The 27,877-nt window shown below is 39.8% G+C and overlaps 1 protein-coding gene across 1 annotated transcript in view; it reads left to right on the top strand.

Moving 5' to 3' along the window:
* LOC148518797 (cytochrome P450 2G1-like) overlaps positions 1-26,254 on the top strand; it is a 79,609-nt gene extending 53,355 nt beyond the window's left edge. Inside the window, exons 6-9 of the mRNA XM_088477112.1 lie at positions 16,147-16,288; positions 21,504-21,691; positions 23,937-24,078; positions 25,853-26,254. Coding sequence (XP_088333238.1) covers positions 16,147-16,288; positions 21,504-21,691; positions 23,937-24,078; positions 25,853-26,034 — 654 coding nt within the window. The 3' untranslated portion in view covers positions 26,035-26,254. The remainder of the gene's footprint in view (positions 1-16,146; positions 16,289-21,503; positions 21,692-23,936; positions 24,079-25,852) is intronic.
* The last annotated feature ends 1,623 nt before the right edge of the window (positions 26,255-27,877 follow it).

The raw sequence follows: 27,877 nt of genomic DNA, 5'->3' as shown, positions 1-27,877 counted from the left end.
CCCCATTCTTAAAAAAACCTACCCTTGATCCTAGCACTCTCTCAAACTACTGACCCTTCGATCACCTTCCTTTTGCCTCCAAACTCCATGGGCATATTGTTTACAACCACTTTACTGCCTTTTTTCCTCCCACTCTTTGCTTGACCCATTTTAGTCTGGATTTCATTCTCTCCATTCCACTGAAACCACCCTACTGATAATCAGCAGCAACCTACTTGCTGCCAAATCCAAGAGCCACTACTCTATGCTCATTATCCTCTTTGCTGCTTTTGACACTGTGGACAACTATCTCCTCCTACAAATCTTTCAGTCCCTTGGTCTATGTAATACCACACTCTCCTGGCTGTCCTCCTATCTCTCTGATCATTATTTCCCTGTCTCCTCTCATGGCTTCTTATCCCCCCACTTTCACTAATGGTAGGTGCACCCCAAGGTTCTATTCTTGATCCACCCCTATTCTCCCTCTATACATCTACTTTAGGTGAACTCATCAGCTCTTCTGGTCTCCACTATAATCTCTGTTGATGATACTCATATCTACCTTTTTCCTCCCCTGACCTTTCCCCCTCTATTCTCACTTGTATACCCAACTGTTTTTCTACTATCTCTTCCTGGATATCCCAGCCCTTTCTTAGACTAAGTCTGAGCTGATCATCTTCTCACCCTCTGGCATAACCTCACTTCCCACAATTTAATTATCTATTGACAGCACAATCATCTCCGTAGCCTCAAGGTTCTCTGTCTTCAATTTGTCCATGACTCCTCCCTCTGATTCAAACCACACATTCAGTACCTCTTGCAGTCCTTCAGCTTCAATCTCAAAATAATTTCCAGTATCAGACCCTTTCTCACCCTGGATGCTACTAAGACCACCATCCACTCACTGGTCATCTCCAGATTGGGCAACTGTAACCTGCCTCTCCACTCTCTGCAATGCAATCTGTCCTTAATGGTGCTGCTCATTTTCCTCTCCAAACATACTACATCTGCCTCCCCTCTTCTACAAGCCCTTCTCTGGCTTCCCTTCCCCTTCAGACCCAGATTCAATGTTCTTGCACTCATTTGCAAAGCTCTCACTCAATGTTCTCCCATTTATATCTCAGACCTCATCTCCCTTCACACTCCTGCCCACCCACTTCGCACAACAATTGTATGCTGCTTCTCCTGCCAACTAATACTTCCTCCCATTCCTGCTTCCAAGATTTTGCTCCTGCTGCTCATTCACTGCATCTGAAGTTTCTCTTTGAAGATTTGTAGCGAGGTGGAGAGTGTGATAAAGGGGCTCTCAAGACCCACTACTTCATCAAAACCTTCCACCTCTCATTCTAATTTTGCTGCTCCCTCACTGTCAACCCCATCTGTATCACACATGCCTGTCTGCCTCTCCCCTTTAGAATGTAAGCTCTCAACAACAGGGCCCTCTTCCGTCATGTCATTCTCCTTCCTCTACTCATACCATTATCTACTCCTAACTCCCCACAAAGGCACCTCACACTTGGTTGCTAACACCCTGCTGCTTATTTGAGTGTTTTGATTGCTAATGCAGCAATATTTATAAACCATTTTATTTGCCCTGCATTGTATTGTACTGTAAGTCACTGTTTTCGTGTTCGCTTATGTGTTTATGTACTTTATATGGTGCTGCAGAACCCTTGTGGCATCATATACATAGAGAAGAATAATAAGAAGAGGAAGTTTGGAGAAAGATAAAGTGGAGAGAGATAAAGTACCAAACAATCAGCTCCTAGCTATCCACTTACAGGCTGCATTTGAAAAATGATTGGTTGGTACTTTATCCCTCTCCATGGCTTAGTACATATCCCCAAAGTATCCAACACAAAGTGAAAGCTGATCCTGTCAAATACTTTGTCTGCATAAAGAGAGAGAATTAGTTATGGAAGTTTATGGGAGTTGATACTTTAGTATGATTGAGGCTGACAAATTACCAAGTATTTTTACAGGCCTTGTAAGGTAAAATACATCTGTTGGGGCAATGTCACAATTTTGACAGATGTTCTGACTTTTTTGTTCAGCAGTAATATGGCAATAATGAGTTCATTAAGGATGATGATTCAGAAAGGATCGCAATAATGAGCTGCACATGGGCAGCTTTGCAATTGTGATCCTTGCAATAATGCAAAAGCAGCAGGAGGTGTGTGACACCCCCTGCTGCACTTGCAATCCCAGCACTTGTGACGGAGGTCGCAAGCTGTGATCACCATTGCGACCATTGATGATGGATGGTGCCGAGTGGCCAGCCAGCTGAGTAAGCCTCAGCTTACTCAGGCTGGCTGGTTTGTGAGCCAAGAGGACTGTGGATGTCCATGCAGTCTCTGGGATGGCAGCTCCTGGAAAATGGGGTGGACACGCCCCTTATTCCTGGAATGCCCCTTGCCTTTTGAATGCCTTTTGACTGTCAGTCTGGCAGAGGCATTCTAGGGCTTGTGCTGCATTTGAACATTACCCATTCTGCACACTCGCTCGATAATCTGGAATTTGCATTCAGCAGTGGACATGCGTGCCCGGCTGAATCAAGCCCTCAGTTGGATAACTTCTTATCTTCTTTTAGGATGACTATTATGCAAGCCTTAAATGCCTCTGATATCTCAGAATCCACCAGCTCTGTCAAATATATGTGAGCTTACTGTTGGTAAATGGTATTGAATTAAGTGTTGTCTGCATTCAGTGCCATGTTATGGAACATAGCAACAAGAAAGATTCTGCACAGAACCAAAATTCAACTCAGTATTGATTTATTATTAACCAACCATTTTGCATTGTTGAATGTACCGCATTTAGTAGTGTTGGTGATGCTCCCAAAGCTTAAAGTTAACATTGAACAGCAAGCAATAAAAGAAGCAAGGCTATTTACTCGGGCTCACTTAGATGATAATTCATATACAGTAAACTAATTTAAATATAACTTTTATTAATTATAGATAAAATGAAGAGATATCCATACACATTCAATTCTATATATCAAATTCTAGAAAAAATTATCTTTCAGTGTTGGAATTGAACACCCACAAATATATATCGTAAAAATAATAAGCAATTGCTGCATTCAACTAGACACATTAATTTATATTGGTAAAATATGATGTTATTATTATCATGTATGTTAGCATACTTGCTACACCATGTGCCATCCTATAGCATTCATCAATCTGTACAAATTTAACCTACAGCACCTGTTCTTTATAGGTGGTCTCCCATACAAGTACTAGCCAGGCCTATTGCGTTATCGCTTCCAAGATCAAACGAGATTGGGCACATTCACTAAAGTATGGCTATAGGTTACGAACATCGCTGCAGAGATGGAAATTGCCCTTGCACATGGTCTGAGCACAATTGTATAGATTTAGGACTATCACCTTTGGAAAAGTCCAATTTATTAATAAAAACAGATTTCAAGAAAAGTAATGTTAAGCATACTTTAATTGTTTAAGCATAAATACGATATAATACATTCATATATATATAAGTATTGACATGTAATTGTCCCAAGTAAATCATTGTTCCATTATACATATATACCCATGGACAAAGAAAGAAACCACTAGTCCCAACATATGCAAAATTCAGCACACCAGTGCTGGCAACTTAGTATTACAGATAGTTAAATAACTATTACAGATGTTTATGTGTTGCATGGTGGCAGCAAAGTGTTAACAGGCTAAAGATTGTTATGCATTTACACGCTGAACAGCCATAATATGTAACCAGAATAGAGTGGTATGGAGTCCGGTCTGTGCACTGACTGGCTCTCCTAAAGTATGTGCAGATTAACGGAGATGGAGGACGCACGTTTGGCCCAAATTGAGACTTGTTCGCCTCGTCATTTCTGCATAGCAAGTGGTGGCGGGCTTTAAAAATGTGTAATGTACACATCAATAACCTATGGGTCGGGTCTTGGCTCGCTGCTAAGAAGGTAGCGATAACCAGGATACTCGCCCCGTCCACCTCATTCTAAGATTATAGTTTATTGGTCCTAAGTGGACTCATGATCTAATGAGTCAACCGAGCAATCTAAAGCACCCCGAAATGCCTCTGGCAGTTGTAGTAGAAACAACTCGGTAATATAAACACAATAAGCTAACGCACAATCAATAACAATTGGCTATAAAAAAAGGTGAAATTAAATACATATATAATCAGATTAAAGAAAGTATTGAAATAAAGTTAAAACTTTAACCCTAAACATGATACCATATTACACCATAGTATGTGATTGTGTTAAAATATATGAAGACAACTAATGTCCCCTCAATGAAGAGTGACAATAATTGATGTACAATGCATACAAGTAGATGTGACAAATGTGTTTTAATAACAATAACTAAAGGGATATTAATATAATAACCCATAAATATTATAATTAATATAATTGTGTAAAACAAATACTTTGTTAACAGATGTATGTGATACTGTACATGTGAAACAATTAACAATGAGTAAAAAGTAAAAGAAACAAGGTAAGTGCGTGCTATATTAAGAACACCATTGCAAATAAAGTAATAGTGACAGTTAAAGGTGCACTGTAAAGGTTAGCACCCTCTTAATAAAAGTGCACTAAACTAGAGTGTCTAGTAAAATACTTAGTTAGTGAATAATAAAGTGAATATTGGTAATAATGCTCCCACCTATAGTAATAAATCTAATAATTAAAATAATAGGAGAATGGGATATCAGTGTGAAAAAGTGAAATTTAAGATACTGCGTAAAGATAATATAGATATATAAGGTTATAATAATAATAATAATAATAATAATAATATATTGAGATGCTTAACACGTAAACTATAAATATATCCAGGATTAAAATATTTTATTTACAAGAAATGCAATATTCTAAAAGATAGCTAATTGGAAGCTAAATTAAATTAGTGGATTATAGGAATACACTGTAATTGATGTACTCATTTCGGGGATAAAGCACCCAATTTGAAAGTCCAAACGCTCTCTTGTTTCATCAGTTCTAAAATTATATCACCTCCATGGATCCCCAATTCAATTCTCTCTAAACCAAATACTCGCAAGTCCTTTGGATTATTGTTGTGCTACATGTGGAAGTGATGGGCAACTGAAGTAAGCTTCTTAAACTTAGCAAGGTCAGATGGAGTGTTTCTGATGATTCCAGCATGATCTAAAGTGCGTTGTCTGAAATTTCTTGAGGTTATCCCTACATATTTCATATTACAACTGCATGTTAAGCAGTATCAACTCCTGTAGTGTTGCAGTTGATGAAATCCTTTAATGGGATAATGTGTCCATATTTATCCTTTACCTTGTCACATTTTACCATATATTGACATGCTATACATGTCCTGCATGCAAAAGAACCATGTATTATTCTGTCTTTCTTTGGAAATTTGATGTAATGACTTTTGACAAGACTGTCCCGTAAGTTTCTAGATCAACGCCATCCCATAGCATTTTTGTTTCCCAATACCTGGGATAAATCTTCATCCAGAAGCAGGACTGACCAATGTCTCTGGACTATGTCTTCAATTGTGCTCCATTACCTGCAAATATTGCCAATAAATCATTTTCACTTCCATATCCTTCTTTCCTTGTTTTGGACCTGACTTAAATTTTTCTCCTTTAAAGATCATTGTATCCCTTTACATGTTATAAATACTTGATATGGCTTTCTTGATACATCTATTAAAGTATCCTGTTTTTATTAGTCTTTTAGATAGTTCAATGCTTTTAATCTTATACATTTGTTCCTCTGAGCAATTCTGCTTAAGGTGCAAAAATTCACCCTTGGGCTAGTTTTCTACTGTTGGTGGGAAGCGCACACTTGTTTGATGTAGGAGGCTGTTCATCGCCGTTTCCTTATGAAAGAGTTCAGTATGGATTACACTTTTAACATGTCTTGTAGATTTTTAAGTCCAGAAAGGATACACAGTCCCTACTGTAGTGATGGGTCAATTTAATGTTGATACTGTTGTTATTGAGTTCTTGAATGAATTCTAGGAGTAGATTTTCTTCATCTTCCCATATCAGCAAAATATCATCGATATAACGCCACCTTCCCCCTACAAATTGGGTGTACTGATCCATTGTACATCCAAAGTCCGTTTCCTGCTCCCACCTACCTAAGAAGAGGTTGGCATAAGTGGGGGCTCAAGCGTCCCCCATTGCCGTCCCCCTCATTTGTAGGTAGAAGTAGTCCCCAAAAGTAAAGTAGTTCTTACTTAGAATAAATCTAAGAAGGTCCAACAGGAATTGATTAAAACCACACTGTTCTTCCATTTGAAGAAAGTAGGCAACTGCCTAAATCCCCAAATCATTATAAAGACTCAATGTCAAGTGTGACAGGAAACTGATGTACCTCCATCCTTATATTGTGAAGTTTTCTAAGTATATCAGATGTGTCTTGTATGTACGATGTCAACCAAGGACGTGATGTCTTAAATGAAGGTCTATGAACTTGCTCACATTTTCTGACAGTCCTCCAACTATGTGAGACTGTGTCTCCCTGGTGGGTTCTTGATGCCTTTATTGACCTTGGGAAGCAAGTATAGTGTTGTTATCTTGGGGTTCTGTTCTTTCAGAAACTCATGCTGCTGTTTAAGGATAGTACCCTCTTGCATGGCTTGATCGATGATTCTGTTGTAGAGTATGGTAAAGTTATCCATTGGATTAAACAACATAATCTGATAACAATTTCCATCTTTTAGTTGTCGCATTGCCTCTTTATTATACATTTCAGTAGGCCAAATGATGATATTACCCCCTTTGTTAGAAGGTTTTATAATTGCTTCCTTCCATTGTTTGCTCCCTAACAATTTAAGGTCTTTCTCCCAGCCAAATCGATAAAATGATTGTGTTGGCGAAAATGATAATCCTTTGCTGAGTATGGAGATTTCTAGATCAGTTAAGAATCTGTTAGAAAGATTAATTATTTAAAATTTGGAGTCACGAGTGATTACCTCCTTGGATTCCTGATTGGATATCTGGATGGTAGATGGTGGTCCCAGTCTGATGGCTCCCCTACATTTCTTCTTCCCCCACCTTGATTTCCTCTTGTATGATATTTTGGTCATCCCCCTTGCCTGGTCCTAAAAAAAACAATGAGGGATCATCATCATCATATGTACCATGTCTCTGCTGAGGTTTTGGGGTCACTTGTGTTAGTCTCCAGGAAGTCCTCACCCCCAGATGATTCCATCTCTGATGTATGATTCCTGTGGTTTATAACTCTGTCTGTAGACATAATGTTTGTTCCACACAAAATGTTTCTTGTATGGAAATCACATTTATCTCTGTTGTATTTTTGCTTCTTCCTTTCTATAATCTCTAACTCATATGCTTTGAGTTCTTTTTTGTGTTTTTCAACTGTTTTTTGAAATGTCGTATCCTGTTCCCAACTCTCCAACTTCTTTCCCAATATCTCAATTTATTTTTCGCACGTATCCAAGATTATGTGATTGTGTTTGATCAAAATGGACATTAAGTTTTGGGAACATTTTAATAGAATTGCTTTCCAGTGATTGCTTAGGTTGTCAGTTGCCAAATTGAAAGCTGGAAATATTTTTAGTCGTAGGCCTCTCGGGGTAATCTTGTGTTTTAAATAGTTTTCCAAGTAGTAATATCCCAAGATACTCTGGTCCTGCATTGTAAGTTGAATTTCAGTTTGTAGAAATCCTCTTCTCATTTATCTTTAGACATATTAATTATTGAGGTGTCTGAGAAAATATCAATTAGATTATTTAGGACTTTCTTTTTTGTTATGAGTTCACTCTTAAGAAAGAATGAAGACATAATGTCAGTTGATATTCTCACAGAAAACAAGATGTAACTCATGTGTTGGCAACATTTTTTTTAATCATATGAATAGCATGGTACCTCTAAAATATAATAACACAAATTCTATAAGGTTCGTACTGGTATCAGAAACGGAATTATCATCAGTATTATATATGGAACAAAGAAACAAGAAATATTCCGCACAGAACCAAAATTCTACTCGGTATTGATTTATTATTAACCAACCATATTGCATCGCTGGATGTACTGCATTTAGTAGTGTTGGCAAGTATTTCTAACATGCAAAGGTATACAATGATCTTTAAAGGAGAAAAATATTAGTCAGGTCCAAAACAAGGAAAGAAGGATATGGAAGTGATAAGATTTATTGGCAATTTTTGCAGGGAATGGAGAACCATTCAAGACATAGTCCTGCTTCTGGATGAAGAGTTATCCCAGGTATTGGGCACCAAAGTAGCTATGGGATTGCGTCGATCTAGAAACTTATGGGACAGTCTCATCAAAAGTCATTACATCAAATTATCAAAGAAAGACAGAACAATACATGGTTCTTTTGCATGTGGGACATGTAAGGCATGTCATTACATGATAAAATGTGACAAGGTCAAGGATAAATATGGACACATTATCCAAATAAAGGATTTAATCAACTTCAACACTACAGGAGTTGTATACTGCTTAATATGCAGTTGTAATATGAAATATGTAGGGATTACCTCAAGAAATTTCAGACAACGCACTTTAGAGCATGCCAGAATCATCAGAAACACTCCATCTGACCTTGCTAAGTTTAAGAAGCTTACTTAAGTTGCCCTTCACTTCCACATGTACCACAACGATAATCCAAAGGACTTGCGAGTATTTGGTTTAGAGAGAATTTAATTGGGGATCCATGAAGGTGATGTAATGCAAGAACTGATGAAAAGAGAGAGAAATTGGGTGTCTTATCCTGTGTATTCCTATAATCAAGCCACTAATTTAATTTAGCTCAATATCACAATACATTAATATTATTATTATTATTATTATTATTATTATTATTTTTATTATTATGTCCTTATATATTCTTAAATATATTATCTTTATATGGAATCTTAAATTTCACTTTTTCACACTGATATCCAATTCTACTATTATTTGAATTATTATAATAATTTATTACTATAGGTGGGAGAATTAATACCAGTATACACTTTATTATTCACTAACTATATATTTTATTAGACACTCTAGTTTAGTGCACTTTTATTAAGAGGGTGCTAACCTTTAAAGTGCACCTTTAGCTGTCACTATTAATTTATTTGGAATGATGTTCTTAATATAGCATGCACTTGCCTTGTTTATATTACTTTTTGCTCATTGTTAATTGTTTCACATGTATCACATACAACATTTGTTAACATAGAATTTTATACAATTATATTAATTATAATATTTATGGGTTATAATATAAATATCCCCTTAGTTATTGTTATTAAAACACATTTGTCACATCTATTTGTATGCATTTTACATCAATTATTGTCACTCTTCACTGAGGGGACATTAGTTGTCTTTGTATATATGTGCTGAATTTTGCATATGTTGGGACTAGTGATTTCTTTCTTTGTCCATAGGTATATACACTACCGTTCAAAAGTTTGGGGTCGCCCAGACAATTTCATGTTTTACATGAAAACTGACTTTAATTTATAAAATGAAAAATAAATAAAATAAAATAGAACATATGGTCAAGTCATTGGAAAGATTAGAAATAATGATTTTTATTTGAAATAATAAATTTGTCTTTCAAACTTTGATCTCATCAAAGAATGCTCCTTTTGCAGCATTTACATCATTGCAGACCTTTGGCATTCTAGCTGTTAATTTTTTGAGGTAATCTGAAGAAATTTCACCCCATGCTTCCTGAAGTACCAACCACAAGTTGGATTGCCTTGATGCGCACTTCTTGCGTACCATACGGTCAAGCTGCTCCCAAAACAGCTCAATGGGGTTGAGATCTGGTGATTACGCTGGCCACTCCATTACAGACAGAATACCAGAGCTGCCTACTTCTTCCCTAAATAATTCTTGCATTGTGCTTTGGGTCATTGTCCTGTTGGAGGAGGAAATTGGCTCCAATCAAGCACTGTCCACAGGTTATGGCATGGCGTTGCAAAATGGAGTGATAGCCTTCCTTATTCAAAATCTCTTTTACCTTGTACAAATCTCCCACTTGACCAGCACCAAAGCAGCCCCAGACCATTCGATTACCTCCACCATGCTTGTCACATGGCGTCAGGCACTCTTCCAGCATCTATTCACTTTTTCTGCATCTCAAAAATGTTTGATCCAAACACCTCAAACTTGGATTTGTCTGTCTATAACACTTTTTTCCAATCTTCCTCTGTCCAATGTCAGTGTTCTTTTGCCCATATTAATCTTTTCCTATTATTGGCCAGTCTCAGATATGGCTTTTTCTTTGCCACTCTGCCTAGAAGGCCAGCATCCCAGAGTCGCCTCTTCACTGTTGTCACTGACGTTTTGCGGGTACCATTTAATGAAGCTGCTTATTGAGGACTTGTGAGATGTCTATTTCTCAAACTAGAGACTCTAATGTGCTTGTCTTCTTGCACAGTTGTGCACTGGGGCCTCTCACTTCTCTTTCTACTCTGGGTAGAGCCTGTTTGTGCTGTTCTCTGAAGGGAGTAGTACACACCATTGTAGGAAAAGTTCAGTTTTTTTTCAATTTCTCGCATGGAATAGCCTTCATTTCTAAGAACAAGAATAGACTGTCGAGTTTCACATGAAAGTTCTCTTTTTCTGGCCATTTGGAGAGTATAATCAATCTGACAAATGTGATGCTGCAGACACTCAACTAGCTCAAACGAAGGCCAGTTTTATAGCGTCTCTAACAAGCAAATCCGTGTTTAGCTGTGCTAACATAATTGCACAAGGGTTTTCAAGGGTTTTCTAATCATCCATCTACTGACGTGCTTAGCATACACAATGTACCATTAGAACACAGGAGTGATGGTTGCTGGAAATGGGCCTCTATACACCTATGTAGATATTCCTTTAAAAACCAGACGTTTGCTACTAGCATAGTCATATACCACATTAACAATGTATAGAGTGTATTTCTAATTAATTTAATGTTATCTTCATTGAAAAAAAATGCTTTTCTTAAAAAATAAGGACATTTCTAAGTGACCCCAAACTATTTAACGGTAGTGTATGTATAATGGAACAATGATTTACTTGGGACAATGAGTTTTCAGCACTGATGTGTTCAATTTCATGTGCTTTGAAACTGATGGTTTCTCTCTGTTTACAGGTTCATACCTATTACCTGTGTTTACTATAGTAAGAGAGGCTAACATTGCATGCTGACTTTGTATATCTGGAGACTAATCAGGCTAGGATACTTTATTTACAGATTGACTTAAAATAATGAATCTTATTGTTTGTTTTTTGTGAAGATACGAAGTTGTTTGGAACATAGTAACTTACAGTTATACTTATAGATGGTGATGGTGTTTTCATTACATGGCAATACTTATATATTTGAATGTATTATATCATATTTATGCTTAAACAATTAAAGTATGCTTATGCATTACTTTTCTTAATCTGTTTTTATTAATAAATTGAACTTTTCCAAAGGTGATAGTCCCACATCTATACAATTGTACTCAGACCATGTGCAAGCGCAATTTCCATCTCTGCAGCGATGATCGTTACCTACAGCCATACTTTACTGAATGTGCCCAATCTCGTTTGATATTGAAGCGATACCGCAATAGGCCTGGCAAGTACTTGTATGGGAGACCACCTATAAAGAACAGGTGTTGTAGGTTAACTTGTACAGGTTGATGAATGCGATAGAATGGCACATGGTGTAGCAAGTATACTAATATCTATGATAATAATGACAGAATATTCACCAATATAAATTAACTGATACCCATTCCAAACTTGTCCAGTGGAATGCAGAAGATGCTTAATATTTTCGCTATATATTTGTGGGTATTCAATTCGAACCCCGAAAGATCATTTTTTTACTAGAACTTGCTATATAGAATTCAATGTGTATGGATACCTCTTCATTTACTGTATATGAATTATCATCTAAGTGTGCCCCAGCAAATAGTCTTGCTTCTTTTCATGCTTGCTATTCTGTGCCATATTACAAATTCTCCGTTGATTTGCATGGGATTTTAAAGCAGGCTGCCATCAGTAGGCTTGATTGTCAAAAAATATTAAATTGAAAGACTTCGGTCTACTTGACTGAAATAAGAATATCTCATCATTATCCCCATTTCATAAAAGAATTGGTTCAGCCATTTAAACAACTTTTGGGCTTATAGTAGTATTTTCAATACACTTTTGCTTAAAACCAGTTTATCAAAATCCTCAGTCTGGAATTTTAATGTAACTATTTATTTTATTTTTTTCTGAGATATCATGAATATTAGTTTTTGCAATAGGCTTATTTAAATATACTACCCACATAACTGTTTTGTGGGCATCCCAGAATAGCATAGCATGCATGACACTTTTTCACAAAGTTATTTCTAATCTTAGTTTCAATTTAAATTTGGAGATAAGGATTGACCTATTATTTAAATGACTAAGATTTCTACAAATCTGAGAAATAAAATGTAAGAATAAAGCATTAAAATAAAAAAAAAATCTATATATATATATATATATATATATATATATATATATATACAAAGCTGAAGAGTGACAAAAATGATATCACTACTTTGGAATTTTGTAACCATTGGTCGGAACTTTGATCCCTACCACTTTTGTCATTGACGTTTCTTCCAGAGTTCCAGCATAAAAATAACAAAAGCACTTAATTACATAATATCATGAAGACTCATGAAATAGCAGCTCTTAGCAATTAGTGTCTACACCTACAAAAATGCCAGGACAAAATTCGAAAAACAAATAGTGTTTGTTTTGGATCATACCATTCTGTTATTACTTTGATATATAATTCCCCAGTGGAGCTTCCTTCTAGAGACATAGGACCCAATTCAGACGTAGACACTAAGCCACAATCACTCGCTATGGGCGATTGTCGCTTGTCTGCGCATGTGTGTGCGATGGGGAACTGCTCCCTCGAAGTGCACGGACGGGCTGCTCCTTTGAGTGACAGTGCCGTTTATGGGTGGTAACAGGGGAAGGTCCTTGAAAACGGGGGAGTGGAAGTGCGAACGCAGGCTTCCCTGAGCATCAAAACAGCATTTTTTAGGCATGCATGCATAATCAGCATGGAAGCATCATTGTACACGTCATCTGGTTGTATTTGAGCCTGCAGTGATCAAAGTGCCTGTGGTGGGGTAGGGTCTACCTTAAATGCTGCAAGCAACTCTGATGGCCCTCGATGTTACTGATTAATCATACACTTCCTGGAGATGACGTGTTCTAAGAAAGAAAAGTGGGCGTCATTACACTGGCGTGCGATCATTCTGCCATCGCTCTCTAAGACATAGAGGGTGTCCTTTAGCCTGGCTGTGCCTTTGCGACATTTGCATATCCATCCTCTGATGGCTGCGAGAGAGCACAGCTTAGCATCCATGTCTGAATCGGGGCCTTAATCCCTTTTGGATGACAAATATGGGAATGTCATTTATTTTAATTCTTAAGATTCTACAGCTTTCTTAAGGATAATTTAAATGCATTTAACGGATTCATAAGAATAGGACTGTTAAAAAAAATATCAACTTTCTCAAATTAAAGGATCTGCTCACACCCATATTCTACTGTCCCAAAATACACAGATTTAACAAACTTCCCAGGAAGATCCATACTTATGGGAATGAATAACAGTACAATGCATTTGTCATCTTATATAGACATTTATTCTTTGTCATCAAATTAAATAAAAAAACATCTAAATGACAGATCGCATACTTTAAATAAATGAAGGCATATAAAATAGAATGATAATCTTTACTAGTATCCCTAAATGTCTGCTGTCTTTACACTTTTATCAAGTCAGAAAATCCTTTTTTATAGATTCCAATATTAGTGACACATTTTTTTTTTTTTTGAGAATAATTATTATCGTCAAAATATTTAAACAACAATGGGCACAAAGTTCACCTCTAGTTACATAAAACATGTTATAGTGTACTTTGTGAAATTTACCATCTGGATGAATAATCCATATGGGTGAAACTAGTGGTCTGCTATGGTTTTAATGAAAATATTATTGTCTTATAGAAAGGTTATTAGTCAGATATTGTATAACTATTATTCCCCATTAAATTTTAGATCTTTAGAGTTTACAAAAAATTTCATAATAAAACTAGTGTTCTTTAAGGTAAATTTTAAATAGAAATATTTATACAGTATATCAGTTAAATAGGGGAATATTCATAAAAAATATGCAAAAAAAACTTTACTGTAAAGTAAGTTCTTACAGCTATAATGATGCTCATAACAATAGCATTGTCAATGCAAAAAAAAAGACGGCACATATTGTAATATGTACAGTAACCAGGAGTAAGTATCTAAAAAGAAACATACATATTTTGAATGGGTTTATCATAACCATATATGGCTCTCATCATAACAAAAAAAATAATGAAAGCAAGATTGATATTATTGATGGGAAAATTAGTCTTTATATAGGGTTAAATATTTTTTGAGACTTTGTAGAGAGATGGAATATTTAAGCAAGTAAGGGGAGCAGTTACTAAGAGTCTTGGAAGGTGTTTTAGGGCATAAAGGGTGTGGAGTAATAGGAAGATCTTAGAAATGTATCCACATACACCTAGCATCTATGTCATATGACACGAGTTGTTCAGAGTGACTGAGATGATCCAGGATTAGTAGCATAGTGTTCTTTTCTTTCATTTTTTTGCCACTTGGGGGAACTGCAAGTGCTCTCATAGAGGGAGACCAGCACATGTGCAGTACACATCATGCACAGGTCTCTCATAATCTGAGTTTCACCCAAACCATCAGGTTTGCGTACTACTTTGATTCAAATGCTCGGTTGCACACAGATGAACAAATGGTGTACATTAAATTGATCAGTGTTATCTAGCAATGTAGTTTTGTTACTCCCAGTTGTTTTATTTAAAGTGAAGAAGTTACAAATTTTGAGCTAAAAAGATTCTCAGCTCAAAGAAAATTAGGAACTCAAAAATGTTAATTTCGCTTTCAACAGTAAATATATATTCTAAATCAAATCTTCAAAGTGTTGTGATAAAAGTATAACTGAAGGCACCAAACTATATACTGTAACACTGGGTATAGCAAGGACTCCAGACAGGCAGGTATACAGTAAAACAGTGTATTTAATGGTAGTGGACACTGCACTTTAGCATACGTGAGAATAGGCCTGGACACACACAGGCACATAAAGAAAATAAGCAAACAACCTAAAGGTAAATGTTCCAGCATGCCCTGTGCTTATGTCAGCAGTCACAATATCTGTGGACCCCCCAGATCCGGGCACCCTAATGCTAACCACCACCACCAGCCTATCACCTGGCTAGCTTATCCAGCATTAGGAGCAGGGAGCATCAGGTGTGTAGAAGTTTTAAACCCTTCCTGTGTTCCAGTGATTATTCCAGCTGGGTCTGTGTAAATGTGAAAACCTGGAATTCCACACCTCCACTGCTAATGCAGAATGCACAGTTTTCACTTCAGCCTCCCTTGGAGGGAGCGGATTCCACCAGAATGTGGGCAATTCAGGTGAGAGACAACTCCTCTCACCACAATATATAAAGCTGATGAAGAAATAAGACTCTCTATTGTTTTATGACATGATACAAAATCGTACATGACCAGTGATGGTTGAGCAACAGTTACAATGTCCTGGAGTAATGGGGGTCTATTCATTTTCACTTAATTTCTACAAAAGCAGGTGAATCCCTCCGCCCCAGTCCATCTCTTTTCGCCAGATGCCGGTGCTTTGTGCGCACTAGCACTACCAAGTCAGCCTCGGCAGTGTTAAGCTTTACTGCTCCCAAAGGAGCAGTGAAACTATACGGGGAGACAGCTCATTTTCGGATCAGCTGTCAATGATGAACTAGTGATGTCAGTGGGAGTGCTTTTGGCTCTGATAGAGGCAAAAGCACTCCTGGGCTTTCGGCAGCGAGACCCTACTGCATGGTCTCGTTGCAAGCCCGATGGTCGCGATGGTCTTGACCATTGCGACCATCATTTTGGATGCTCGCATAAGCTGTGGTTGGTCATCAACAGCTATGCGAGCGGCCAGGAGGCTGCTCCATTTTTAGGTAGGAGGGCCCTGTTTCAGAGCAAGCGCTCTGGTCAGAGCGTCCGGCTCTGAATCAGGCCCAGAGTCTTTTCATTGAATTAATGATATTTATCAGTGCATTCTCTTTACATCATCAGGAGAAAGTTAACCCACACAGTGAATTTAATATGAAGAATTTACTGGCAAACACATTACAGATCTTCTTTGCTGCGGTGGAGACTGTCAGCACAACTCTGACCTATTCGCTCCTAGTTCTTCTGAAATATCCTGATGTCCTTGGTAAGTGGCAATTTAAATCCTTTGTCTTTTATGGTAAGCATTACTTGGAACACTAGCTCTTTTATTTCAAAACCGTTAGATGATTTTACTGCAGATAAATTATGGTTACTTTGTATGGCTCATACACACAGGCACAGCGATGCAGTATGTCTTTGTGCCACAATGTATTAAAAAAACTCAATGGAGATGTGTTACTGAACCTACTGTAACTTCTCTGGTGATCTCATATCACTATGTGGATGTAATACGTAATGGCTCCTGTGTTGCCATTGTGTGCGATTTCACGAAGAAATGACAGATCTCCGTGCAGGTGAACTGGACATCCTGGAATGACAGCAGGATCTGTAACTAAGCACTATGCCAGTTTTTGTTTGCTGTGTAATAAAACAAACAACAAAAAGCTCAGCTTAGTAAGCCAGCTATGGTGTTGGCATTACTGAGAAACCATTGACGTCACTGGCGAAATCCTGATTTCTGCATGAACTGTCTTTTAATACATGTGAAAAAGCATTAATAATAATCCCTTGTTTCTATGAAAATATACTTCTATTGCACCCGATGCAGGGAGGACTTTCATGCGAGTGGCTGAGCCGCGCGCTGGGAGAAAGGGGATGTGGCCTCACAGAAGTGGCGTGGCCTTGCACTCCAATCTCCGTAATAACTGGGGAGCTCCAGTGGAGGGAGGTCCTGGAGTTGTGGAATGCACCCAGGGACCACTCTGCGGGCAGTGCCGGCTCGCTCACTTTGTAAAGAGCCAAGTGCTGCACGTAATGTTACCAATTCAACACAAAATGGGAGCTTGTCACAAAGGCACAAGTATAGCTTTCTGATCCCTTCCTCCCAAATGTTGGGAAATATGCTCAGATCAGCTGCATTCCTTGCCCTTGTACCTGGATTATGAACCTTCTTACTGTCTGCCATCTGCCTTAGCCACTGCCAAGTGTTTTCTAACTACCATGTCTACCCAGTGAACACTGCCCCCATGGTGGCCCCCTCATAGACCCCTGTTTCTGAAACTGCCAAGTGTTTTCCAAATAGTGTCTCCCCAGCTCCAAACCTCCACACTTATCCTATCCTGTTTTCCAGCTGCTCCCCACAGCTCCTCTTGTGCCTGCTCTGTCTTGAAGAGGCCGGGTGCAGCACTGCATGACGTTATGACCTCTGCACCAATTTAACAAAATAAACTTTATTGCACTAACCAGTGCAATAAAGTTACAGTGGCTCCCCGAACTGTCCATGTACCGGTACATGCCTGCTCCCAGCTGATCATGCAGCAGCACAGGCAGCCAGCAATACACCTGTGCCCCTAGATCCTCCATTGCCAGGCCTGTGTGTGTGGGCCCCAGGGCGATTATCCCTGTTGCCCCCCTTTATCCAGCCCTGCCCTAGACTAGTGACCTGTGAAGGCCATCAAGACCAGGAACACACTCCCAGGACAAAGTTGACCTCCGAAACTCGGAATAATATAATACCAGCCTAGCATAACTGAGAACTCAGGCCAGGAATCGGAGTCTTATGTAATCAGAATTATTAGGATGTGGTCAGGTGCACTCTTCCTATATGTGCAGGATGTGCTGTTTAGGTTTGTGTGTTGCATTGAGTGAAATAAAGACAAGACACTTGGTGTAGGGTGGAAAAACTGTTCATTGAATAGACACAGTGCTGCTTTGGAGTGGTCTGGGGGGGTTTGAGAGGTGGTGGTAGAGAAATGTGTGTTGGGTATGGGCAGGGGGGGAAGTGGTAGCATGAAGGGAGCAGGGGTATGGTTTTGCGCTGGTTCCAAAACCTGGTGCATGCTCAATCCAGTGAGGTAAAGTTCATGTGTGGTGTCTCTGCCTATCACATACAGACACCACACATACTACTGACTGCTCATAAGACTGTTGACCAAAGGTCCAGCAGGGAGGACGTGCTAGTCAAGAACTGCACGATAAGGAGCCCCCTGAAGTGGTTTACCAATTCTCCCACCAGAGCTAGTCAAACCCACATTGCTACCACTTCCCCTCCTCCTTGCCCATTCACAACACACATTTCTCTACCACCACCTTCAAATCCCCCCCCTCAGACCACTCCGGAGCAGCACTGTGTCTACTCCATAAATGGTTTGGCCCCACTACACCAAGTGCCTTATCTTTATTTCACAAAATGCAATATACAAAACTAAACACCACATCCCACACATAGGAAGAGTGCACCTGACCCCATCCTAATAATCTTGATGCACAGGACCTGGTTCTCTTGTTTCACCTCCCCCCTCCCATGCCTATCCCCTTACTGCCATACACCCCACACAACCCCCCCCCCCACCCCACCTCTGGATTAGCACAGTTCCCATTCATATCTTCTTATGTAATCAAGGTAGGGTTTGGGGAAGATAAAACTCTGATGCTGCTGTAACACAAGATCTGGAACTGAGTGAGGGACTTGGGTAAGAGAGTCAGGATAGGTTATACAGCTTACTGGACATCTCAGTGTACAAACCATATACTGCACACTGACCCATAGCCCTGGAACCTACACCCTACTAAGATGCAGTCCAAGAAAATAGCACACAGCACAGGGAAACCAATGTATGGCCAGTACAATATTTAAGCTGAAGTGAACCACAGAGCATGGAGTTTGCAAAGTACTGTTCCAATGGTAGTTACCAGTAACAATGACATAGAGGGGGATCCATGGAGATGGTACAAGCAGTGATACAGATCAGCAGATGGGATGAGCTGCAGATCCATATGCCAGCTCAGTATTGGAGCAGCAGGAGGGTATATCTGTATGCAGTGTGGAAGCTGCAGCTCTAGAAGATCACAATTATGCACTGCGGCAGTTGAAATGCAGGTAATGGCTCTCAGAGAGGAGCACTGGACAGTTGATGATGGTAAAAAGTGAGAAGCCCATGATGTAACAGTAGAAGTCACTGGAGACACAATAACAGGATACAAGGAGTGAGACCTGGAGCCTAGAACTATCCTGGGAAGGAACACATTGTTCAGGCAATGGGTTGAATCCAAGGGCTGGATTAAATAGGGAGTGATAAAATGTCATTGGCCTGGCTGACCAGGTGAGCACATACAGTAGGTGCCTCAGAGAATTACAGGGAATTGGCTGAGACATTTTGAACAAAGAAATGAATAAGTGTTTCAATCTGTATGGAATGCTAAGACCCAGATTCTTGATGCTACTGTATATCAGTTGTCTGGTTCTGATGTTGCAATATAATTATTATCTACCAAGTTGCAAAGACCTGTACTTAGCCTGATAGCAGCAATATGTTACCAGATAACCTCTCTTTTAATGAGTTAGCTTTGTGTAAATGCCAGCTGTCAGTATGCAGCATTTATATAGCTACTTCCTTATACTTTCCTCTATCCAGGGTTACTCTTTTTTTAAAAAAGACGTATGTGTATTGCTCAGTATTGCTACTGTAATGCTGGCTGTCTACCTAATACATAATATGGGAGATATAATGCTATAGTTCACTGTCTATATAATAGCAGAAGTCCGCAGCTGGGACTTGTGCACACTGAGCTTGTCACTGGAGTTACAGTGGAACAGCTCCCCCTCCTTTCTGATATGAGAGGACAGCTGTTCCCACCTCCACTACCCATAAGTTGGTGTAAGGTCTGAAGTGATTGGGCCAGCAAGTTATGGCAGGCTAATGGAGCTACCTTGGTTACATCAGGGCTTTTGCTGTTCCACTGCTAGGCTCAACACTCCTGGTCTGGCTCCAAGGGGCAGTTCTCAGTGCCAGGAATGGCCTGCCCTGTTCACAGCTGTACTATTCTGTGCTGCACTGATGAAAAGTCTCTCTGGATGGTTTCTGCCTCTGCCCAGTCTTTCTACACAAAGCCTGTCACCGCCACTGGTCACACCTCCGGTCCTGTTGTCAATCTTTCCCTGGAACAGCACTGCAACACATCCTGACAGGAGAGCTGTCCAGACCCAGATCCTCCTCCTCAGTCAGTAACTCTGGAAAAGAGCTGTCCTCAATCCACCTCCTCACAGGTCTGCTCTGCCATCCAAGACAATTACTTCAGCTCTCCCCTGGCTAACTACCACCCACCTCTAACTGTCACTTGCCTGACCACCTGACACTGCTCATGTGACCTCCTCCTCAGCAGCTGCAGAGGCTGCTGTATATAATGAAATACAAATGCACTGCAATGTGCTGCACAGTGTCAGACATAATACCTCACATATATGTTATTAATTTATTATACATATGTGCAATTTTCTTTTTTAAATAATTAATATAAAAGATGGTGCTTCCAGCAGATTGAACAGAGGGGGATTCGCTTTAAGCACACTGTGGAACTGTATCTCTTCTAGCTGTACCCATTATAGATAAAATACTGACCTAGACCGCTAACTGTGAGTCAGCCATCTTTCACTAAAACTGGCCACACACTAAACGACTCACAAATGATGTAATGTCATTAACTATTTCCCTTGAACTCCCCAGAAGCTCCCCAGCAGTCCTGGACAAATGATATCATGCATAAAACTGTAAAATCTGACCAACGACCTAATGATATAGGTTGTTATAGATATACTGTTGTTAACAAGATTTCCATATCTTACTGCATGTAGGAAAGATCTGAGGATACGGTCTGAGGACCACGCACCGGATCGTTATTGCTCATGGGAACATACACGGTTTGCACAAATTTGAACGTTTTATATTTCTGATCCATTGGAATCATGCAAATCGTCCAGAAAATCATCTATTGTGTGACCAGCTTAACATTCAAGATCTGTGGGAAAATAGAGTGCCAAAATATTGATACTATCTATATACAGACTGTACTAAACATGTGATAATCATTATGTATTCTGCAGCTGTCAACTTTTGAGATTCTGTATAACAAAATATGTAATGTTGAATATATTATAAATAAATGCAATGTTAGACATATCCTGGTACAGTACAAATTTTACAGAGGCACCCTTAGGCTGTGATGTATCTAAGCTATTTTACGGTAAAACCTCTGCAAAATTGCATCTGTTTGAGGATTTATTGTTTAACTGTTTAAAATCAACATACCAATGAACTTCGTATTTTATTGGGGCTTCATAGAGCTGTGAGAAATGTCATACACTTTGGCCTTATAGTGACGTTCTAACACAGTGACACAAGCAGGCAGATTTTACATCAGCATCTTTCTAACAATTATTAATATTATCCTGATTTTTGCTTTATATTTTTCCTGTTCTTAAGCTAAAGTGCATGACGAAATTGACCAAGTAATTGGCCGACATCGCAGCCCAATCATGCAAGACCGGAACATTATGCCTTATTCAGAAGCAATGATCTATGAAATGCAAAGATTCATTGACCTGGCTCCATTGGGTTTGCCAAGGAAAACCATAAAAGAGGTGAAGCTAAAAGGATACACATTACCAAAGGTATATATATATATAAGGATGTAACCATAAGTTCACCTTATTCACCAAGAGGCAGGGGGCATAACTACATCTAGGGGGGGCCATAGCAAAATTTTTATGCTATACAGTGACTGTATTGTATCTTTTTATTTTCCTAGCATTTTATTTGTAGTATAAGAAAAATGGTCAGTGCTCACATTTTTGAAAGTACAAAGCATAAGCACAACTCATTATTATAACAATGCAGATTGGGCAAGACAAATGGCAAGTGTAGAGGAACAAGCTGTACAGTAGGTTTAAGGAGCATGCAGAGGTGAGTAGTGGGGAGTAAATCCAATATTCATTGAACATATACCAAACATACAGTATGGTTATATAAACCATGTCAGAGTTATCCAAAGTTCTGTACACAGCAACGGATCTAATCATTAATAGGATACATGTTGGAGAGGTAAATGTGATGAGTGGCAAGTTATGAGGAGGGCTGAAAAGCTGCTTTCATGATTGTGTTAGGACAAATGTAATGCTGGGGAGACTTGTATTGAAGCTGACTAGGTAAGGGAGAGAGTATTAGAGGAGGAGGCACATTAAGAAAAATATTGTAGGTGAGTATGAGAGGATGTGGCCATGATAAGGTATCAGTCAGAAGAGGAGCGGAGAGAACAGGAAGGAGTGTGAAAGAGATAAGGTTGGATATAAGGAGTGCAGGAGTGGTTTAGGGCTTTCTATGTGAGAGTGAGAAATTTGAACTGAAGTCTGGGAACCAGTTAAAGGGATAGGCGGATGTCACATGACAAGAGAGAAAAATTAGATTAACAATAGAGTTAAGTATAAACTGAAGTGGGGAGAGGTGAGTAATTGGGAGGCTAAAGTGGAGGGGGTTACACTAATCCAAGTACGTAATGATTAGTGTATGGGTGAGTGTTTTGGTGCATTCAAGGATGACAACCCAGTTCTGGAGATGGTGGTGAGGTGAAACCAGAAGAATTGGGAGATGTCCTGAATGTGAAGCGTGAAGGAGAAAGAGGAGTTGAGGATGACAATAAGGCAGAATACTTCAAGATATACTTAGACATCCAGTAGGCAATGGCAGAAAAGCAGTTAGAGATGGATGTTGAGAGAAGGAGCGATGTGTTGAATGCAGGGAGTGAAGGAAGTAGAGGTCTTGAGGCAGCAGGAGGTAGAAGTAGAGTTTCTGTAGATTTGTATCATCATATGGCAGTGGATGCCAAATGAGCTGAGATTTCCAAGCGAAGAAGCATAGAGGGAGGAGAGTAAGGACCAAGAATGGACCGTTGTGCTATCTCTAAAGGTAGAAGAAAGAAGGAGGAAGTGGAGTCTGATCTACAGTAGACACTAAAAATGAGTGGTTGTTGAGCTAAAAGATTAAATATAATATGACAATATATAGGAATTATGGAGGCCAATGTTTTGCAAAGCAGAGGAAAGGGATAAGTCAGTAGATAGGGACAGTCAGATTTAGAAACATATAATTTGATAACAGATAAGAACCATTTGACCCATCTAGTCTGCCCCATTTTTAAACATATTTTTACCTCAACCCTTATTGATCCTTACTTCTGAAGGATATCCTTATGTCTATCCCATGCATGTTTAAATTGCTCTACTGTCTACTGTCTTCTTCTCTACCACCTCTGATGGGAGGCTATTCCACTTGTCCACTACCCTTTCTGTGAAGTATTTTTTCCTCAAATTTTACCTGAACCTACCACCCTCCAGTTTCAGAACATGTCCTCTTGTTCTAATACTTCTCTTTCTTTGAACAAGAGGATATGTTCTGGGGTTCTTAAGGATAGGGGAGGCAAGGATGTGTTTGAGAAAAGAGGGAACAGAGCCTGAAGTGAGAGACAGATTGAAGAGAAGGATGAGATGAGAACAAGCATCAGTAAAGAGGGAACAGATGAATGAGATCAAGGAAGCCAAATAGAACAGATTATCTTTGGTGGATCAAGTCTATAGAAAACAGTCTTGCTCTGAAAACAATATATAAACTACAAATGCCAGTATACAGTATATGGCTTTCAGAATATGTTGGTACTTAAAGAACTATTGAAATTATCATGCGTCAGTATCCACAGCATGCTGTAACCAGTAGTGCACTTGTAATAAAAATATAATATAACAATACATACACTCACCCAATTTAAGCAATGGATTGGCAATAGAGAAAGTGAAAAAACACATCAGTTACAAATGTGAAAGTACCTTTATTGCACGCTCACAGTGGAATCTCTCATGCTTCCAGGATACCGATGTTTTTCCAATACTGACATCTGTACTGAAAGATCAGACCTGTTTTAAGCACCCTACAGAATTCAACCCTGACAATTTTCTCAACGAGAATGGAGAGTTTCAGAAGAATAATGCCTTCATGCCTCTAGGTGCAGGTATACACTTTATATTTATATAAAATGTTTGTCAATTTCAGAAATATGATTAGAAATGAGAGATGTGCGGTTCTGTTTCACATAAGAACTGAAAATACCCAAACTTGGGGGTTACAAGTGGAACAGAGGGCCTGATTCAGAGATGAACGCAACTGCAAATTGCATGCAGATCAAGTGATTGTTTGCCATCGCACATGTGTATGCATCACACCACGCATGTGCGAAGGCAGCAGTTTGATCGCCCTGCGTTCATGCAGACCATGAAGGCCCATTGCAGATTGATTGACAGGAAGTGACCATTTGGGGGTGTTGACAGGGGGTGGTTAGCGAAATGCAGGCGTGCCTGACCGTTTGAATGCTGCTACGTGGGCGTGCATAAATTAGCCACTACAATTGCATACGCAGCTCTGCATGGCAGAAGAGCTCCCTGGCCTGCGGCAGGTCAGACCTGCCACAAGAGTAAAATGGCCACCAATGAAGATCAATGGTACCGATGTTTATGTAGGTATGCGTAGACGCACACAGGTGAGAAGGCTGTAGTGGGTGTATTTATGCTCGGGTGATCTTTGCTAACATATGCATATTTTTGCAACTGCATTGCATTCGGAAACACAGTTGCGATCGCATTAGTGTCCGTCTCTGAATCAGGCCCAGAGTCACTTGTAACTCTCTGGTTTTCCTGCCAAGTTTGGATCTCAAAATGGGGCAAAACTTAATTTCTTTGTAAATGTCAAATCTCGTGAGATCTGGATTGCATAGAAGAGTCCCATTAGAATGCCATCAAGATGCTGCTGTTAGGGTGCCATTAGAACAAAGAATTGTAGATGGAATAGGTGCCTGGGAAGGGTGACTGCAGATATCTTTGCTAGTGTGTGTTTGTTTGTCAGATTACAACTAGGTGCTCACTATAATATCTCACTTACTAGCTCCGGTGATGCTGGTCTCCTTGGGCTGGCATGTCTTCACTGCTGCTGGGTGTCTGGCAGAACCAGCCATGGAGACATGCAGGCAGTGGTCTATCCTACATGCTGGTCTCCCCCAGTATGTAGTTCAGGCATCTGTGGCTCCCATAGAAGCATGCACATCGACCTGTATTAAATTTCAAGGGGAAATATAAATAAAAGGGAGACTATGCTTCTGTATGTCTCCAGAATCTGGTTCAGGCTCAAATTTAGTGCCTACCAGCTCCGTACTAGGGAACCCAGACAAAGGAGCTCCACCCAAACTTTTTTATTGGAGTTCATGGTGAAAACTCGCAGCACGTTAGACTCCACGCCTCTGTTCTGGGTATTAGTCAATTCCAAAAGTACCTGTCTGCATCCACACTATTTATTCTTGAGAGTGCTACAGTATACAACATTGATGCCACTTGTAACCCATCACCAAAGGAGCTTCTCTATTGTCTCCTCACCAGAATTGACAAAAGGAACAAAACAAGTCTCAGATAATGCAGTGCCTGAAAGTACTTATCCAGTGTATTGATACATTGCAGCCTCCTCAAGCACAACATTATTTAAAATACAGGCAGTGAAAGTAATTGCAGTTCAATGCAAAATTGGTGATTTACACCAAATTTTACACATTTATTTTACTTTCTTTAACTGGAAACTTGTAATTTGTGATTTTATTTGATATATTTTATTGATATTTTCCATTTGTTTTATTATGGAATCAATGAGTGTTAGCTTAGAGCTCTCAATTCCAAATTTAAGATAAATTATTGTATTATGTGACACTTTCTGACCATTTAATATCATGTCATCACACTTCTTAGGAAAGAGAATCTGCCTTGGAGAGTCATTAGTACGAATGGAACTATTCCTCTTCCTTACCACTATCCTGCAAAATTTTAACTTGAAGTCACCTGTGCCACTGGAAGAACTGGATACTACACCAAATGTATCTGGACTAGGGAACTTTCCAAAACCTTACAAAATTGCCTTTATTCCTCGTTAACTAGTAGAATGGTCTCAGAACATTCAGGTGTCTATCCCATATTATTTTGGAGTGTTCTTTTTAGTATTTTTTTTTCTGCATTTATAATACATTTATACACTATCTACTGTAAGTATATTTACTGTACATGCATGTGGGTTTGTGTAGTACCCCTAAGTTGTTACAGATTTCTAGATACTCCTTGTATTGGTACTCTTAAGGACAAGGTTCAAGGTGTGAAATGGACAGTACACTCTGAGCCTGACTCAGATTTGGAAACAAAGAGTAAGAAAGAGCAAGTGTGCATCTTGTTCAAAACCATGCTGCACTGCAGTTGGGGCAGCTGGGAAAATGTGCAGAGAGATTAGATTTGGAAGGGTTGTGTCCAAACTGGAATCTAAATTGCATTGTAAAAATAAAGCTGTCCAGCATCTGTGGGCTACATGCAAAAGCAGCCCGTATTTACCCCACATGCAAAAAAATCTATGTATTTGCACCCCATTGCAACATGGTTTGTCCAGGTGTCAGTGGCTTATCTATGGGGGGAAGTCATGTGGGACCCGGTGTTGTGGGGGGGCACCATACAGGGCATGTGCAGTCTGCAGTGCTACACACTAATACAAACACACCACTGCCAACGGTGGTGTGTTTGTTTTAGCAGTGCAGCCAATAAGATTCAGACAGACTCTTATTTGCTGCAGCACCCAGGGCCAAAGCTGGCCTTTCCGGCTCTTGCAGTGGATGAAGTGAGAGATGTCATGATGTCTCTTCCATAGTGCTGAGCATGTCCAGAGGAGCATATGGCTGCGAACATAGGAGCGGGTATTTGGGTAAGTATTCATTTTATGTGTCTGTGTGTAAAGTTTATGGGGCACTACTGGCGGCACTACTGTGGCTCTGCTACGATGGGGCATTGCATGAGGGGCACTGATAATGGGGGTATTGAATGAAGGGCACTACTACTGGGGGCATTGCATGAGGGGTACTGCTACTGGAGGCATTAAGGTGCATATGGAATGGAAAGGAATGTTCCCAGAGTGACAAAAAACAGTGGTGTCATGTTGACACGCCCCCATGTTTCAGTGGCCACAGCCCTTGTGGCATGTGGCCATGCCCAATTTTTTGTTGCATATCTTTACTTATACACACCATGATAGAGCGGCAAGCATGGTAGCATAATTCCCTTCCCGCAGACACGATGACTGATCAATTGGAATACATATGTTACACCGCCGGCTGCATGACCGGCGGTTCAAATCCCGGCAGCACCAGGCCGACGTGGAAGGAAATCCCGATCATCTGAAAGGTAAGTATTATCTAACCTAATCTACCCCCTAACCCTAACCCTCCTTTAGGGTGCCAAAACCTAACCTCCCCCCCTGTGCCTAACTCTAATCCCCCCTGTAAGTGTCTAAACCTAACCCCCCCTTTCCCCGCCATCTAAACTTAAGTCCCCTGGGGGGGGGGTGCCTAACCCTAAGTTCTCCCCGGGGGTGACTAACCCTAACCCTCGCTCCTCCTAGCCTAACCCTAACCTCTGGGGGGGTGCCTAACCCTAAGTGCCCCCTTCCGGAACCCTAAACCTAACCCTCCCCCCCACGTGGCTGTCCGCGCTTGGTGCCCGGCATCCCTTCGATAGGGATGCCGGGCTCTGGTCTCCTGGCGTAGGTTAATTAACCCTCGCCAGGATTCTGTAGTGGAGATGCCAATGGTAGACATAGCGACCGCCGACATAATAAACGCATACCGACCAATTGGTTTCAAAAGCAGACTCACCTTTTATTTTGCAAAAGAGAAACTTTTATCTCCCAGTAAATCATTTTCTTTACATCATCTGCAACAATGAAACAGAATCTTATTATTT

Source organism: Taudactylus pleione, unplaced genomic scaffold, assembly GCF_031769625.1.
Source record: "Taudactylus pleione unplaced genomic scaffold, aTauple2 ptg000199l, whole genome shotgun sequence".
NCBI lineage: Eukaryota > Metazoa > Chordata > Amphibia > Anura > Myobatrachidae > Taudactylus > Taudactylus pleione.
Note: the sequence above shows the minus strand (reverse complement) of the source record. Positions and strands in the feature narration are given on the sequence as shown.